This window comes from Equus caballus, chromosome 12 (assembly GCF_041296265.1).
Source record: "Equus caballus isolate H_3958 breed thoroughbred chromosome 12, TB-T2T, whole genome shotgun sequence".
In the NCBI taxonomy this organism is placed as follows: Eukaryota; Metazoa; Chordata; class Mammalia; order Perissodactyla; family Equidae; genus Equus; species Equus caballus.
The window spans coordinates 204,300-216,488 of NC_091695.1; the positions used below are offsets into that span (position 1 = coordinate 204,300).

The 12,189-nt window shown below is 50.2% G+C and overlaps 1 protein-coding gene across 2 annotated transcripts in view; it reads right to left on the bottom strand.

The window, feature by feature from the left end:
* The window catches only part of KIAA1549L (KIAA1549 like), a 274,273-nt gene that overhangs the window by 77,717 nt on the left and 184,367 nt on the right, over window positions 1-12,189 (bottom strand). For both annotated transcript variants that reach the window (XM_070229192.1, XM_070229191.1), the window contains exon 11: window positions 5,770-5,933. In XM_070229192.1, the coding sequence (XP_070085293.1) occupies window positions 5,770-5,933 (164 nt within the window). The remainder of the gene's footprint in view (window positions 1-5,769; window positions 5,934-12,189) is intronic.

Genomic DNA, 12,189 nt, shown 5'->3' on the forward strand with positions numbered 1-12,189 from the left:
GATCTCCACAGATAAGATTTACTCAGAAAAATGAATAGTGTAAACAAGATGCAAATACATTTTTGAGAACAAACTTCTATCAAGAACTTTCTTTTCTTTTTCTTTTCTTTTTCAAGGATTTTAGATCACTAATTTTAAGTCACTGGATAGTGCTTATTAGAAACTCGTAACTGCTATGTTAAACAGGTCCTGGATCATCTCTTGCCTGGAACTATTTTGTCATCCCTTAACTCCACGCTCACATAGCTTTATGTGTAACAAGAGGTGTGTGACTTTGCCAAAACACTTGAACTCTGAACCTCAACTTTCTCATCTGAGAAATGAAGATAACCGTATCTTCTTTTCCCCACCGCCCTGTCTTAAAGGGAGTCACAGATCTGAAAGCAGAGGGAGAGGAACAGGCCACCACCTGTGAGACAGTATAGCCATTAATAATAACACGGAGTTCCAGGAAGCACTCTTTAATCCAGACGCCACCCTGAAGCCGGCTGGCTCTCCTATAATTCATTACCGGGAAATTAACAAGGCTTTTATTGTACACCTCTGAAATCCCAGTGAACAGGGCAACTGCAAGCAAAACCCAACAGACATCTATGAGTGGGGCAATAAAAACCAGGAGGCGTCTTCAAACAATTCCCGGGAGCATCTCTATTCTGCTTTACCCCCCAGCGCAGCACAAGACAGAGGTGAGGCAGGAAAAGGGGGGTGAAGAGAAGCAGCTCCAGAAGCAGACAGACTGGGTTCAGACCCTGCCTCCACCACTTATCAGTTATGCAATTCTCTGCACATGGGTCTCCTCATCTGTAAAAAGGAGATGTCATCATGTAAACAGGATCAAATGTGCATGTATGTGAGAGTGATATTTAACCTCCTCAAAGGGATGCTGTGTGGATTAAGTAAGCAACTTCAAGTCCAGCATTCAGCTAACCTGGCACAGGGTAAGTGCTCCATCCATATTGGTTAACATGGTTTCCTTCCTACTAATCATAGTCCAGGCAAAACGGACATCAGTGATTCTCTTCAAGAAAATTTGGAGATGAAACCCAAGCTCCACCATTTGGGTTCTATCAAAACTTGACAGGCTCCAGAGCACCTCCTTCAGCAGCGCATTTAGTTCAGAAGTGTGACAGGAAGCCTCCTGCCAGACGCAACAGTCCAGGACTGTGGCCGACCCTCCAGATCTCACTGCCGAGGCTCAGGAAAGGGGGAGTTTTATTGCTGAACCCAGCAGGGCTCCCTTATTTCAAGCAGTCTGTAGCTTTGCCATGGACGGTTCCCCCAGGCCCCTGGGAGGCTCACTCTGGGCACTGTCGTCACCACGGCCTCTTCTCTGAGCGCTGACCCTGACCCCGTGGTAACCGACATTCCATGCGGCATCTGGGAACGTGTTTCTGAAATAGCGTCTGTTCATTTCCCTCCCCTAACGTGGTGAAGTAGAATGGCGCCTTTGGCGGATGACTAGATAATGTTCCTAGAATACTGAATCGTCTGCTCCTCCCACAACCAACTGGTCACCAAATGATTCAACTGAAATGTTTTTAGAAGCTGACCTTTTCTCTCCAGGCCCACTGTTTAATTGACTCCTGCCTTGGTCTTACTGCTTCCATTGGGTTCCTTTCCAGGCCCAGCCTTGACAAGCCTCCAAACTGGTCCCCCTTAAAACTACATCAGGTCCTGTCACTCCCTCACTAAAAACATTTCATGGCACCCACACTCTTTGGCAAGGCACTCGAGGCCTTCACATTCTGGCTGAACCCACGTGCCCAGCCTCGCCTCTTGTTGGTCCTGAAAAGGGACTGGGAAATGCCATACCCGAGCCCCCCTCATCCTATTCAGTTTTGTTCCAGCCAGTTACTGAGCGCTGGCCTGTGCCTGGACTGTGGCGGGTGCTGGACACACAGCTGAAGGAGAACCGCCCCCAGCCTCCAGGAGCTCACGGTCTCAGCTCCATCTGATACGACCGTCCAGACCGAACACATTACACCACTACGACCATTCATCCTCACTGTAGTTCAAGGAGCGAGGGACGGCTACAATTCCCACTTTAAAGATGAAGAGCTGAGGTTTGGAGAGGTTAAGAACCCCAGGCTCACACAGCTGGTCTCTGGTGGAGCCAGGATCTGAACCCAGGACCGCACAACCCGGAGCCAGAACGTCTAAGCAGCACTGGAGGATTCTTCCTGCGGCCTCGCCTCCCTGATGCAGCTGGCAGTCTTGATTGGGCGTCCCCACCACATCTGGCCAGGCCCCATGCAGAGACCCCTGGCCTGTCTGTGAGGAACTGGGAGTCTCCAACAGCAGCGAAGACTTCTAGGAACCTAGTGAGGGGCATGCTGGCTCTGCCCGCCCGCACACTCCCACACTCTCTGGACTGGGCCTTCACCCTCGCACTGCGCCAGGGTCATCTGCTGGATGCCTCAGGGGACTGATGACGGGTGAGCAGAAAGAGAGACATTAGGCAATGACAAGCTCAGAAGGTGGCCACTGTTATTAGATTAATAATAACAATCTCTACATATGTTCAGGACTTACGGCCTGCAAAACAGACACCTCATTTCATCCTCACCAGAACCCTGTGAGGTAGGCAGGGCAAACATCAGAGTCTTCATTTTACAGGTAAGAAAACAAAAGCTCAGAGAGGTTCAGTGACTTGCCCAAAGTCACACAGCTAAGTGGTGAAAGACTCAAGACTAGTACCTCACTCTTCTGACTGACAGGGTGGTGGTTTTTTAACCTTCAAGTTGAAAATCACCTGAGATTAACTAATTGCCCATTGGACACACACTAGTGACCCCTGACACCATTAATACAACATCACAAAGTATCTATAGAGTTATTTTAATGAGTTTTGTAAAATTATCAAATCAAAATAATCTCCAATAATTTCAAAAGTAGACACATTACCCAGATCTTTTAAGAAGAAAGCATGCATAATAATAAAGGCCAACTTGTATATAATATATTGTATTGAAGCCAACTTGTATATGATTTATTATGCACCAGGTACAACTCAAAGTAATTTACATGACTCACTTAATCCTCACAACGACCTATAACTGAGTCCTCTTATCCCCGCTTCACAGATGGGAAATTGAAGCACACAGAGATCAAGTGCAGGTCATACAGACAGTATGTGAGAAAGAGGAACCACGTGGGCATCTCAGGGGCGACTGGCCTGTCCTGAGCAGACTGCAGGCCCCAGCTTCGTCCTGCACCTGGACGTGGCCCTAACTTCTTCTAACAAGGGCGCTTGTTCCACGGAGCCACACTCTCTTCAATTATATGAAGGAAAAAACTGGGAAAAGACTGGGAGCCCAGTGACAAAGAGTAAAGATGAGTGAACTAGGAAGAAACGGGGTGACAAGACATGGTACCTGGCCTGCCTCCTGCGTTGATCCTTTTCACAACATTCTACGTGCAGAAGCCCAGCCCAAACTGTGGCAGCAGGTTACGCCTGTGGCACCTTGCCTCTGAAGAACCCTGGCCTCAGCTCCCAGGACAGCCACATCCACCAGCTCTTAGCATGTCATCTATCACTGAGTCTCGGGGGGCAACCCCAGGAACGTCCTCTGGCTCTGCAGGCTGCATTCCACAGATGCGGCAATGACCCTGGAGACCAGGACGCCATCCTCTCGGCCTCTGGATTAGTGGCAAAGGCTGCCTTTCACCCCGCTTCACCCTTTGTCATTAAACGCACTCTGCCCCCATGCACAGATTGTGAGACGGGCTGCAGGTGGCTCTCTCCTCTTGGACACTGCAGCGTCCCTGGGTTGCCATGCAGAAGGACAGCAGTAGGAAAGAGGCAGTTCCACCCTCTGGTTTCCCGTGACGAAAGGGCTGTGGGAATCAGGGCACGCAGCCCAGCCTCACTGAGGGAGAAAACCACCAGCAGCACCGCACACAATGCTTCAATCATCTCATGGAACGCAAACTTGCTCGATTTTCCACATCAGCCAGGTGTCTCTCCAAGCACCATGCACCGGGCGGGGACAGAAAAGGGCCTAGGAAAACCCGCAAACATTAATCTGTTTCAGCCAGACAGCTTTCAAGCCAGACGGATGCTGAAACCATGTGCTGCCCAACTTCTCCTGGCAAATTAATAAAACTTTGGCTTAATCTCTAACACAAAGATGGCATTTACAACCTCAGTATGGCATGCTTTGCATTCCTGGACTCGGCTGCAATTAGACTCCAGTAATTACTTTTCTGTCTGAAAGGCTCAGGTTGTAACTAAGCTAACATAGAAATGAAGCACCTCTTCCTGGAACCGCGTCACTGCTCACCGCCTGGGCACTCACCAACACCGCGCGGTGCCTGGGAAGTGGGTGCCTTCGTGTCAACAGACACACAACAACATTCTTTAGGGTTGGGCTCTTCAGCCTGTCTAATCAAGCTGCAGCTTTCCAACAGATGAATCAGTTCAATAAACAACGAACTCATTTGATTTCTTTCTCTGAAGTGAGGTGTGCTCACCCAGGAAGAACCAGGCAGGTGTGCCCCAGCAAGGACAATCTCCACGACATGCATTCCCACGGATAGGAAATTCCACTCGGTTCCATCCACGCGCAGGTAGACACAGCTCGGAAGGTCAGAGCTGGAAAAGGACTATACCTGCCAAATGTCAGGGTTCGGGAGGGTGCAGGAAGCAGAAAGAGCCCAAAGACTCAGATGTGGCCTGGGTAGCCCCTCTGTGGCTAGTTATTGACTTTGGACAAGTCCTGCTGTCTCTCTTTCCTTTGGGTTTCTAAGCAATGAAATGAAAATAATAAATCCCGCCTTGACGATGACCTACCTCATACGGCGGCTCTGACGAGCAAACGAGGCGGCAGACCCAGAAGAGCCCGGCAGATCGCGAGGCGTTATCTAAACCTCGGCACCACAGGTCATCACGCTTCCCTCAGGGAGTATCATGAGGGAGCGACGTCACTGGAAACCTAGCCTTTGGAATGTCCTCAGCCCATCCCCCTCCCAGGCCGGAGGTGGCTGCCGTGGACGTGTAGAGGCTGTGGAGACAGACGGGGCTCCCAGCCAGGCTTCAGCGGAGCCACTGAACGGGGGTTTGACGGCCGCCCGACCCAGGCCCTGCAGCTTGCCCATCACGGCAGCCCTTGCAGACGAGCCATTCTGGCCAACGGAAGAAGGGACATTGTGAGGGCCTAATGTGCCCAGAAGAGGCCTGCAGCAGGGGCCAAGAGGCTGGCTCTCCACCAGTTCTGCTCCTCACTAACTGTGAGCCCAAAAGAGGCCTGCAGCAGGAGCCAAGAGACTGGCTCTCCCACCAGTTCTGCTCCTCACTAACTGTGAGCCTGAAAGAGTGACTTCTCTGTAAAAGGAGCTGTCAGCTTGGACGACCCTAAAGCCCCTTTCAGGTCCATCTAGCTCCTAGTTGTCTGTGCCTCAGTTTCCTCATCTGTAAAATAATGCACTCTCCCCAAGGCTGCTGTGAGGACTGAGTGAGAGGCTATCTGTAAAGCACTTACGGCAGAGTGAGCATCAGGTAGGCATCAGCCAGCAGGTCCTGACTATGAAAACAGAGGCTGCACGACAATGTGGGACACTCAACGCCACTAAACTGTGCACTTACAAAGGGTCAAGATGCAAGTTTTATGTTATGTATATTTTACCGTAATTTTTAAAAAGTCCAAATAAATTAAGGGTCTCCTTCAAAATGAGGGCTGGTGAGGATGTTTCTGACGGTAAGTGCAACGGCCTCAAAAGCCAAGAGAGGAAAGGCCTGGCCCCCGCTCCTCCCCTCACCGCTTCCCGAACCTTTGCTCGCTGAGGCAGGTTCATCACGGCGTCTGGCTTAAAGTCGCTCTTGTTTTTCCGGCAGAGCACAGCCGTGATGATGATGATGATGACCGTGACCACGGCGATGGGCGCCAGCACCGCAGCGATGATCCACAGGTTGTTGGGCGGATTCTTCACCACGGCTGTGGGAAAGAGCCAGAAGGAAGCACATGACAAGGAGCACTGGTAAGGGGGAAGCAGTCAGGACATAAGTCCCCAGTCCCAAGTCCTGAGCCTGTTACGGGGCTTGGGATCAGAAAGGCTCTTGCCTTGGGCAAGTTACTCAAGGTTTCTGAGTTTCCGTTTCCTCCTCTGTAAAATGGGGCTATCATTCTGTGGGCAGCAGAGAGACAAGGGACGTGTGGGGCCTTGGTGTGGCCCTACTAGGTGCCCAATAAATGCTGGCCTTCACTACTGGGAAGAGGAGGAGGAGAATGGATCGTATGGATTTTCCTCACTGGGATGTCCGTGAGTCAAAGGAAAAGAAGAGAGAAGAAATCTGAGGATTAGAGCGGTGCTAGAGTCAGGAGACCAAGGCCACAGAGATTAAAGGGCCACTAAATATTGCAGTAAAGTCATCCTCTGAGTGAGAAATCACTAAACCGTAACCGAGTAGACGCATTCCCCCACCCCCAACCAAGCGGCTGGGTGGGGAAGTTTGGAAATGCCTCAGTCTAATCACAAGGGCCAGGCTGTTCTCAGGGCTGGAGTCAAGAGCAGCCTAAGCGACGGTCAGTGGGAAGAACATGTTCTTAGAACAGCAGGTGCCTCCAGCGGGGAAGGGCTGGAATTAATTAACCTGCAAAGGGCAACAGGTGATGGTCACGCTCTACATCACGAGAGGGATCAGGGTTACACAGGTGCACACGTTTGTCAAAACTCATCAAATGGGATACATAAGATCCGTACATTTCACTGTATGCAAATTTTACCTTAAAACACCATAAACAAATACTGAACTCTAGGCAACGATACGCATGCTGAAGTGTTTAGGGTTGAAGTCTACTGATGTTTGCAACTTGCTTTGAAATGCATCAAAAAATAAGATGGATTGATGGATGGAGGGATAGAGAGATGAACAGATATGTGATAACGAAAATATAGCAAAAGGCTAATTGTGGAATCTAAGTGGTGGGAACATGGGTGTTCACTGTACAATTCTTTCAACTTTTTGTTAAGTTGGGTTAGGAAGATGTAAGGAAAAAAAAGCTCTCGATATGAGATGAATGAGTCTCCCCCAGGATCACCGGCGAGTCAGCTTGGAAAACACTCAGTCCCATCAAAGGACCAATTGTGCTCTTAGAACTGGAGTGAAAAAAACAGTAACCAAAGCAATTGTCTGCAGGAAGAAAGAGTTACTGGGAAGGAGTAGGGTCTGCAGGAAATGTAGAAAGAGAACCACAGGGCAGGCAAAGACTCAGCCCTGCCAGGGGACAGGCCCAACTTGCAGACGTGGGTAACCTGATGGACGGCAGGTCTACCCTGGCGGACGCGATGGCTGCAACCAGGTGTTCCAGGTTGGTGACGGCGTCCGTTAACACCACCCAGGTTCTCTCCTCCCGCACTCCCCAGATGACCTCACAGGCCAGTGGCTGTAAACACCATCTGTGCTGATAATGGTCACCTGAATGGCTCCCGCAGGACCTCCACCCTGACTCTACATCCCTATGTCCAACCGCCAACTCCAATCTCCAATTGGAAAGTTCAAAGATGCTCAGTCCAATACGTTCAGAACCCAACTCTCAATTTCCCCCAGAACCTTTTCTTCCTGTGATATTCTCCACTCCAATAAAAGGCAACCCCTTCCTTCCAGTTGCTCAGGCCAGTAACTTGGCCATCAGTGCTGACCCTTCTCTTTTACTCTCACCCAACATCCTAATCATTAACAAGCCCTGTCATCTCCATCACTTTCCATCACGGCTGCTCCCACTGTGACCCAAGCTACCCACATCTCACCTGAATTCCTGCGACGGCCTTCTACCTTGCACCTGACTCCTATAGTCCACTTGTGACACACCAGCTGGAGCGATCCATTAAGAACCCAGATCACAACACTCCTCTGCTCAAAACCCTTGGGAGGCTCTGAACCCACTCAGAGTAAGAGCCGGAGTCCCTATAATTTCTATGAGACCCTAAGGGATCTGCCCCTCTGACCACCTCAGTCATTTCTCTGGCCTTATAGACCTCTGCTCCTCCTTTAACTCACTCACTTCCAGCCTACTGGCCTCCTACTGTGTTTCCAATATGCTGGACATGCTCCTGCCTCAGGGCCTTTGCACTGGCTTATTCCTCCATCTAGAATACTCTTCACCTACATGCCCACACAGCTTCCTCCCTCACTTGCCACAGGGCTCTGCACAAGTGTCACCATATCTGTGAGGCCTTCCCTGGACAATATAAAATAACAGCCTCTGACCTGGCACTCTCCATCCTGCTCATCCTACTTAATTCTCCTCTAAAGCAGTGCTTCTCTGACTTCAATGTGCACACCTGGGGATCTTGTTCAGATGCGGACTCTGATTCTGCGGGTCGAGATGGGGCCTCAGATTCTGTGCTTCTACCCAGTTCCCGGGGTGGGGGGGACATGCAGCAGGCTCCAGGCCACCCTGGAGTGGCGAGGCTCTAAGGCACTTATCACCATCTGACGTGACACACCGTATGTACTTGTTCATCCTCTGTCACTCCTGCCCCTGCAGAGAATGGACACTCTGGGAGGCCAGGGCATGTTGTCTCTTGTTCACTGTTGCATCCACAGGCCTAGCATAGGGCCTTGCACAGAGTAGGTGCTCAATTAAAAGCTGAATGATATGCATTGCTTAACGATGGACGGGGATACGTTCTGAGAAATGCGTTGTCAGGCGATTTCCTTGTTGTGTGAACATCATGGAGTGTGCTTACACAAACCTGGATGGTACAGCCTCCTACACACCTCAGCTAGATGGGACTAAGCTTATGGGACCATCGTATCGTATGTGTGCTCTGTCGTGGACCAAAACGTCATCATGTGGCACATGACTGCACAAATGAACCAGCATTATGGCTGTTGCAATTTGGCTCCCCATAAAGGTTTCTACACAGGAGAGAGTAACGGAGAAGCCCCATCTCTGGTAGTTCTAGTCAATATTTTAAATTAACATACTGCCAATCCGGTTTATATAGCAATCTCTTGTAAGTCTGGTTAGCATAAGTTAGTCCTCCTGATCCTGCTGAATTCTTGGGGCCGGCAGACTCACAAAGTTGAGGACCAGACTCTGGAATATAAAGACCCCACCGGGAAGTACTGCCTGGTGAGGACCTGCCTGAGGAGCCAGCTAGTCTCTCTCTGCCTTCAACCCCCCGTGACTTTTCTGGCCCCTTCCATCAGTCAGCACTTCATCTGGAGCAGTATTAGTACAAAATAACTCCTTTTCCACAATTTTTATCAATTGGTGATTAATCGCATTATTAACTTCTGAAAACAGCTCATTAGGTAATGTGCCTCTGTTGACATTAAACATTTAATTGCTGCTGCTTTTAGTAATTTGGTATTTATATGTGAGTTTTATGCCATTAACATTTTTTAAGGCTTAGAGCTTCTGTAGAAAATAGCAATATGCCTCTTTTTGGCATTGCTGTTCTATCCTGATGGAGAAAAATGTAGAGTGTAACAGAACAAGATACTCTAAATATACGATTTTTTTCATTAGCAAGTATGAAATATTTCCACGTGTTCTGCTTCTCCTCAGCTTTATTGTTTGGTGCACAGGTTCCTCCCGGGGGCAGGAGGTAAAGTCCCTTCTCTTCTGTTTAAATGGGGAGAGAACAGATTTATCTTACGCCCATTAATAAAGTCGTTTAACAGTCAAAGAGACAGTCAAGTCAGGTCAGCTGACGTCATCCAGACCCGATATGTTCAGTGGCATAATAATCTGAAACTACAAAGTCATGTAGGGAGACCAAAGGAATGAATGGTTATTTAACTTGCAAGCACTTCAGTTGAGGAAGGACAGAAAAGGGGCCAGCAGGTTCTGGGAGTTCCCCGTGTGCTGGGCCTGGGGTAGGCCCTTTGCCCAGTATCATTCTTATCCCCAATTTGCAAATGAGCAAACAGCCCCAGGGGAGGTGAGATGTTTTTATGGAAAGTCCTTTCTCTGAAGTGCAAGCTTAAGTCAGTTCCTAGTTAACACATACGAATGGAAGCGTGGGTGCACGTGTGCACGAACACACACACACACGCATACACACACACGTATTTGTCAGACGGAATGAAGTCAAAGGGTCCACAGAATCTAAATTCAGAATATTCTCATGTGAAGCAAATGTTGAAAGGAGGAGGAATCCATTCAAAACACATTTCCAGCTCATTTTTGCGGCTGTCAAAACATCAAAGTTCGTAACGCGTATGAGTGGAGGCAGGCAGGGTCTAGCCTGGGTACCAGCAGTTGCTCAGTGCTCAGTCCACGTCACTGTCCTGCCCAAGCCCCTCAGGGCTCCCATCCCACCTGTGGGCAGCACGTGGGGATCCAGTGATGGGGGCCCCTCATCTGCACCTCTGACCTCATCGCCACCACTCTCCTCCATCAGTGACCTCCTCGCTGCGTCTCAAACCCTCCCCCTCCGCCTGGAACCTTGTCCCCAGATATCCTCGGGTGGTCCGTCAAAGGCTACTTCCTCAAAGATCCTCTTCTTGACCCCCAACAATTGAAAATTGCAGCCATTATCTCCTTCACGTCCCCCAGTCCTCCCCGCCTAATGTTTCCCCACGGCACTTACTAGCACCTAGCACACTGCCTAGTTATTTGTTTACTGGACCTGCCCCCTCAGGAATGGAAGCTGCACACGGCGGGGGTCTGTCTGCTTTGCTCTCTGCTGTAGCTGCTGGACCTCCAGCGCCCGCAACAGTGCCAGGCACATAGGAGGGGCTCAAAAATACCTGCTGAAATAACGAACGAGCATGAGTTCCCCCCATCAAAGAGCCCGTCTATCGCTTCCGCTAGTGGCGTTTTTTGAGATAAGTGTCTGATGGCCATGCAAGGTAAACCAATTCCTGCTCTGGTCCGCTTCTGCCCGGGGAGGGTCCTCCTGCTCATCCACTGGATAACCACTCTGCAAGGCCTCTCATCCAGACCCCGCCAACGGAGCAGATGAAAACCTCCGCTAGACGCGCAGTCGCCTTCTTTAGGAGTCGTTGCTGGCCCGCTGCCCAGAAGGCGCCGTGGGTCAGGTGGGCACTGCAGGAGGGCACTGCACACCGGCCCTGGAGCTGGGCATGTGGAAATCACGAGGACACACGGAACGCTAACACTCTCCCTTCAGAGGAAGAAGGTGATTGTTCAGCACTGTGACTCTATTCACAGTGCTCACCCTAGATTCACACTGCACGCTGCTTTCAAAACAATTAGGAGAAAACTGGATCCTCTCTTCACTGGCCTCGGCATTCTCCTGATCCGACCCCGGGAGAGAGGCGTTTCTCTACTCCCTCCCCGGACACTCGAAGTTTCCCAAACCTGCACCTACAGCGTTCTCACAATCTACAGTGTGAACTCTCCTGAGATCCAAGCTTGAATTCCCAAAAACCTTCCTAGCTTCAGCCCTCGAGATGCCAGCAACACCGCGACCCCAACTGCACCCTTAGTTCAGTACCACCTCAGGCGCAACACGGCCCAGACTGAATACATTCTCTTCTCCCTTCTAAAATGCTGCTCCTGTCGACCCCCTTTCTATCCTCATTAACAGCACCCTATTCTCTGCGTTATCTGGGTTCCTAACCTTCAAGCCACCTTTCCTTCTTCATGCCCTCTCTCCGTCAGTCCTTCTACCTCGTGGATAAACGAGACATTCAGCTGCCGCTTCCCGGGCGCCCCAGGGTTGTGCCAAGCCCTTGACACACGATAATGACCTCTTGTAAGGCTCCAAGTAGCTCTATCAGGTCAGTGTTTTTATAGTACCATTTTATACACGAGGAATACGAAGGTCAGAGAGGGTCATTAATTTGTCTCCAAGCTCCACAGCTGGAAAGTAGAAGAGCAGGGATGTGAATCCAGGTCCATCTCATTTCAGAGGCTCTGCTCTCACCTGCTTTGCTATGGTGACTTCTAACTGTGTGCCTCGCTCAGGGCCTGGCAGAGGCATTTAGCAAAGGTCAGTCCTCTCCATTCACAAGAACGGTGCCAGGCAGTAGCTGGAGCTGGATAGTCAAAGATGAATGAGATGGGGTACCTGCTTTGAAAGAGCTCATGACGGGGACAGAGAGAAAACAGCTTGTTTGCCCACATGGTAAGGGCAATGGAAGCCCCTGGAACTAAGGCACCCACACCCCTGTGCTCTGCTTTCTCTCCCGGGGCAAAAGGATGAGCTGTCCCCGCTCCTGGCTGAGTGTGACCCCTGACTTGTGCCACTCCCTCATCCACTCAAGGACTT